Source organism: Atta colombica, unplaced genomic scaffold (genome assembly GCF_001594045.1).
Source record: "Atta colombica isolate Treedump-2 unplaced genomic scaffold, Acol1.0 scaffold27, whole genome shotgun sequence".
NCBI classification, from domain to species: domain Eukaryota; kingdom Metazoa; phylum Arthropoda; class Insecta; order Hymenoptera; family Formicidae; genus Atta; species Atta colombica.
The window spans coordinates 1,490,752-1,496,727 of record NW_017259370.1 but is presented as its reverse complement, the minus strand read 5'-3'; the positions used below and the strand labels follow the sequence as shown (position 1 = coordinate 1,496,727).

The 5,976-nt window shown below is 29.4% G+C and overlaps 1 protein-coding gene across 2 annotated transcripts in view; it reads right to left on the bottom strand.

Moving 5' to 3' along the window:
* Window positions 1-942: 942 nt before the first annotated feature.
* The window catches only part of LOC108689360 (U2 snRNP-associated SURP motif-containing protein), an 8,056-nt gene continuing 3,022 nt past the window's right edge, over window positions 943-5,976 (bottom strand). For both annotated transcript variants that reach the window (XM_018196093.1, XM_018196092.1), the window contains exons 9-20: window positions 5,711-5,770; window positions 5,219-5,262; window positions 4,966-5,070; window positions 4,314-4,541; window positions 3,916-4,158; window positions 3,524-3,710; window positions 3,257-3,443; window positions 2,321-2,454; window positions 2,155-2,243; window positions 1,903-2,062; window positions 1,670-1,827; window positions 943-1,313 (exon numbers count right to left, since the gene is read on the bottom strand). In XM_018196093.1, coding sequence (XP_018051582.1) covers window positions 1,031-1,313; window positions 1,670-1,827; window positions 1,903-2,062; window positions 2,155-2,243; window positions 2,321-2,454; window positions 3,257-3,443; window positions 3,524-3,710; window positions 3,916-4,158; window positions 4,314-4,541; window positions 4,966-5,070; window positions 5,219-5,262; window positions 5,711-5,770 — 1,878 coding nt within the window. In that variant the 3' untranslated portion in view covers window positions 943-1,030. The remainder of the gene's footprint in view (window positions 1,314-1,669; window positions 1,828-1,902; window positions 2,063-2,154; window positions 2,244-2,320; window positions 2,455-3,256; window positions 3,444-3,523; window positions 3,711-3,915; window positions 4,159-4,313; window positions 4,542-4,965; window positions 5,071-5,218; window positions 5,263-5,710; window positions 5,771-5,976) is intronic.

Below are 5,976 nucleotides of genomic sequence, written 5' to 3'. Positions count from 1 at the left end.
TTATACTTGATAATCAATATCATACTCATAGAAAAATTATAATTTATTCTCTCTTTCTTTAATTTATCTTTAACTTAATTGTTTTCATTTTTGTTTGTTATACATAAAGAATGTTAAGATTTGAAATATCTTAACTTTATTAAAGCTCAATTAATATATACATATAATTTTTATCAAAGACATTAAACTTTTATGTACAAAGATGACTGATTTAGCATACATACAAATTGAATTGATTAAAAAAAGGATATAGGTATGCTTTATACAATATTAAAAAATTGATTTAAAATTAAATATGATAATTAAGTAAATTGTGGCGATATATAATAAAGTGCAAAGCATATAATTAATATATTTCTTGTAAAAAGATTAAAGGACGTAAAACAAAAATGATACGATAAATATTGTTTTATATAAAATTTATTCGAAACGTTCATAATGCAAGAAAACAATTTTTTTAAATACATATAAGATTATTTTATTCAATTTTGAAATATTTTCATTTCTATTAGATAAAGAAGTTATATTTTTTGCATAAACTTAAAGAAGACCATTTTCTACCTTTATTCTGTAATTAATATATACAATCTCTGTTCGTCTTTAAAGTGTATATTTAAAAAATGATACCTGCCCTGCGTTCCCATCACATGCGATGCGCGTGAGTTTCGGTAATCAATAAAATATTGCTTACGTTATATCATGCTGTCTTATAATTCTATGTAATGCGCGCTGTTATGACTGTTTAATTGTTTTCTGTTATTCAACACAAAATATATTTTATAGAAAAAATAATTTTACTTAGAGATAATAAAGCAATGAGAAATTTATATTTTCTGAAAATATAGGCGAATTAATCATATCGAGAAAAATTCGAAAAATCGTCGAAATCTTAATCTTCACATTTTCAGTCTCACATTAATTTATATCTACGAATGTGGCATATCGTAAAATAATAAATGTGAGATCTAAAAAAATTTCTAAAAAATAGTATCCTGTGGAAAAGATAATTCGTGCAATGGCATATTATGATTCAATATTTATGCTTATGTCTGTGTTTACGTGGAGAAGGGGAAGGCGGACTACAAGCTCTATGTTTAGAGGAAGTACGTGGAGGCGGTGGGGGTGACAAAGATGGTGATCTACGTCTTTTCCTATCACACCGCTCATTAGCGGGTGATCTGCGTGATCCTCTGCCTGAAGAAAAGGAAGGCGATGGCGTACGTCGAATACGAGGAGGGGACGGGGTAACTGGTACGCGTTTTTTATACGGAGATCTTGATCTGCGTTTGCAGCGCGGCGATCTACTGCGTGATCTAAAAATATATATTACGAGTACAAATAAATGACAACGTGTAATTATTTCACACATAATGCATGAAAAATTAAACAGTGTGCTTTCAAGTTACATATAGACTATATAAGAATATCAGTTGAAAATTGCAATAGAACTCTAGATTGAATAATATTGATTTGAATATCGTTTAAATACCAAATATTGCACAATAAAAATGTATAGATCGATATTCATAGTCGATTCTTATATTTGAGACTGTTTTAAGTAGATCTTAAGACATCATAGGCAATTAGAAGGCTATATTAGCATTTTAAGATATTATTTAACACAGTCTTAAAATAAGAACGGATTATGAATACTACCCTAAGTTTTTACCTATATCTTGTAACTTTTGCTGATGGGCTTGACGATCGCCTTCGATCTCTGTAACTGTGACTAGGAGATTCCGGTGTCGTACTTCGGCTTCGTTTCTTCTCTCTTCGTTTTTCATCATCTCGTTCTTCACTTTTTACGTCCTTCATTTCCCTTTCACTCTATAGAAATGTACACATTATGTACATGTGTAATATAATTATTTGTATATCGGAATGAATAAATATATTTCCTACCTTTCTTATAAGTTTCTTTCTATAATGTTCTACTTGTGCCTGTATTGTCATACCAGACTTTAAAGTTCTTCTACCACTTTCTAACTCATCTTGATACTGCATGATTTTTACCTCAATCTCACGTAGTCTGTTTCGCCTTTCTTCATTATAATCTCTACCACTGCGTTAAGTAATTTTTACAAATATACATTTTTACGTAAACATATTAACAAAAATACATTATCAATGCAATTGTTATTATAAAAATTTTACCTGGAATCCATACTAGTATCTTGAGAATTGGAATCTTCATTTTGACCTAATTCTTCCCATTTACTGGTAGTCATTGCCTGTGCCTCGACCTGATGAAAAAATTGTGTCAACAAGATATGAACGAGAAGATATCAATTATTTACTGAGAAAAAAATATTCTGAAAACCTGATCAGGATCAACGGTTTCCCATCGTGAAGGAACAAATCCAGCTGGCATTGTTGATTTTTTTTCGTCATCCTTATTTCGTGTGTTTGCGCTATCGTCATCGTCCATTGGGACACCATCGATATCTTCATCCACTACGCAAATATACATGTATGTATGTTATGTATGCACGCGCGCGCGCACATAAATGTGTTTGTACATTGTTATTTATTAGAATCCGACCGAAATTTTTGTCGAAACTGAACCGAAACAGCTCGGCTACAAATCAATTTCAACCGAAACCAAAATTAAAAAAATAGGAATCCTATAAAGGTCATATGACGTAATCATATATCATATTTTTTTTCATAAATATCAATTTATTGAAACAGTAATTAAATTTCCGAAATCAAAAACCGAAATTTCGGTTGTATGTTCAATTTTGATCGAAGAATATAAACACTTCTTCTTCATAAACATCATAATTTAATTATTGAAACAATTACACATATTAAAATTAATCCTATTAGATAGAATTTCATGCCTTCATATTAGGGCACTAGAATCTGTACGTTTTTTTCATCTATTCAGAATGATTAAAAAAATCTCTAAAAATTCACCAACATACTTTCAACTTTCTAGAATAAATATAAGCACTTTATTTTGGAAAATAAAATGTAGTAAATATAGTAAATGTAATAAAATGTAGTATAATTTATAATTATCGAAAGACGCAAAGAAACTTGCACGAACAGGAATCGCTCGATAACTAATGATCCTCCTCCCTTTCACCCCTTTAGCAGGGTAAGGATTCATATTTATGAAGAAGAGCTATATGATCTCAGTCGAAACTGACACGTAATGAGTATTCGTTTTCAGTTTCGATAAAAGTTTCGATCGGGCTCTATTATTTATTAATATACAAAATTATGAATGTGTTTAGGAACGCATATTTACTAGGCACTCCGTCAATATCATCATAATTTGAAGTTGTCTGAGATGTGAGACCATGTTTCATGGCACCTTTTAATAAAGCTGCACCATCAAGTGGTACTCCGTCCAAATCTTCAGTACCATCGCCATCAACATCAGACAATGGTGCACCGTCGATGTCTTCATCGTTCTCAGGCTCAGGTTCATCCATCTAAAAAAGAAATTAGAGTATTAGATATCATATCACAAAATCTAAAACCATAAAAATATTACTGTTAAATAAAAATTTACCAAAACAAGACCCAAGAAAGTATTCTGTAACTTAACGAGAAAATCTCTTGGATACACTGCCCAATCTTCCCATGCTCTGAACATTCGCATAACACGGACTTTGAATCCTTCTGCCTTCAATCTACTGTCAAACTGTTTATACGCTTGATGAACTTCATTAAAAATATCCAAAAGACGCGTTTCAAATCTGTAAAATAAATGAATATGAAATTAATATCGTATGCATTTTTTATTTTGATGTATATTTTTTCTTTTAAATAAAAAAAAATAAAGATAAGCATGTGACATAAATACACACATATACATATGTATATCATACACACACACATACATATATATATATATATATATATCTACATTATATATATCTATATATCATATATATATCTTACGCCTTTCTATAAATAGTGGCATTGGTCACTTTGACTCCGCAATTATGTAATATGTCAGATATCAAATACAATCTTGCAATTTTTTTATTTACAGGAGTTTGCAGTATTGATAATGACTCTGAAATACAATCACAAATCTCCTCTGCTGCTTCTGCATGTTCTATACAAAACACCATTGCTTCTGCAACTTTTATTCTTTCAGGTGATATGTTTCGCAATAAATCTTCTAAGCGATCTCGTTGACTATGAAAAAAATATTTTTCAAACAATTAACATACATTTTTCACGAAGTATATATAATTATCTTTTAATATATTTTTTCACAAGATAATGTGGCTTAATTATATCTTTGGACATCTTATCTTGATGAATAATCTTTTACTATTTTTTGTTGTTACCTATTTGAGAGACTACCTCTCCTGGGTTCTTGCCTTTCTTCCATTTCTATCAATTCATCTGGCATACCCTGCGTCCAAGGATTAATCGGTGGTGGTCTCCATACACTTCCACCTTTAAACATTCTAAAATCTTCTGTGCGCCATTCTTTTTGCACATCTCCTTGTAGAATGGAGTATAATTTCCAGCGATAATAAGTATGTGCAGGAGAATAATTTTCAAATAGAAATCTAAAATTGAAAATGTTTCTTTATTCAATTAAAATGTATTAGGATCTGAGAGCCAATGTTGGATGTAAATTTTATATTTGAAGTTACATATAATTCTAAATAAACATTAAAACTTATTATGTCATTTTCAATGTTAATAATATATCACTTGATAAACATAGCTAACGGCTTATATCTAACTAACTAAACAGTGAATAAAATATTTATAAATGTTAAATAATTTTTAAATTATATAATCCAAGTCATTTACAACCACACAGTTCAAATATAGACTTCAGCAATTTATACCCAGCATTGGCTCTCAACTTCTAATACATTTTAATTGAATAATTTTACATGTTGGAGTTATACTAATAAAAATGTTTCTGTTAGTTTAGTTGCATGTAGATAAAGATGCATATATTATACATAATAAGATATATACCTGAACATTGGATTGTTCAATTCTCTGTTCATAATCATTGCTTCAAACATTGGTCCTTCTCGAATTACAAATTCCACCATTCTATGTATTAACATGACTAAATTCCTATAACGCAACTCAATTAAGTATGTATGTGTATTTTTTGTGTCAATGCCCATTGACACAAATTATTTTATTCACAACAGAAGCCTAAATATTCTTCATAATTACATACTTACAAGATCTGTCGTTATATATTAAAATCAACAAATACCTTTCTGTTGGTATAACCACTTTGACAACAGCATTCTGCAAAACCTTATAATCCAGATCATAGTGCAACAATGATAGATGACAGGACGTTCCAATCCAAATGCCAAAAGGTACCCAAAGATTTCCCAAAAACGGTTACCAATAATTTATCACAACGCAATTTGTAAATATAATTTGAATTATTATTTTACATGATTAACAAGGATTATTCATATTTTATGCACTATAAATTAAAAATAAATTTTCGTTTTTTTTTTACTTTTAATCAATAACATTTTTAAATAAATATATAAAATACTTGTACCTCGCAAAAAACTTACCAATTTTAATTGTAAAGAAAGCAAGAACGCCTCGTGTGTGTGTGTGTGTGTGTGTGTGTGTGTGTGTGTGTATATGTGGGCGAATGTGTATGAATGAAAGAATTGATTTAAATATCTAGGATTAGATATTTAAGTTACTAAACGTTGAATGGTTCATAAAGGTATAATTTTACCTTTTCAAAGTTTTCCTTTTCCTGCGGGTCCGCGCTCTGGAGGTTGCGGATACGTGGTATCTGAGATTATGTTTAAAAAATAATTATACTATTCCAATGTTAAATTAATAAAAGTTTTTATGACATTTAATATTAATCACGTAATTTTGAAATATCAATCACAAACAAATGTGTACTATTATGTTCTTTACACGATCATCTTTCATGTTTTATTTAATCACTATACATATGTACAAAATCAATTTATTATTATTATTATTATATAT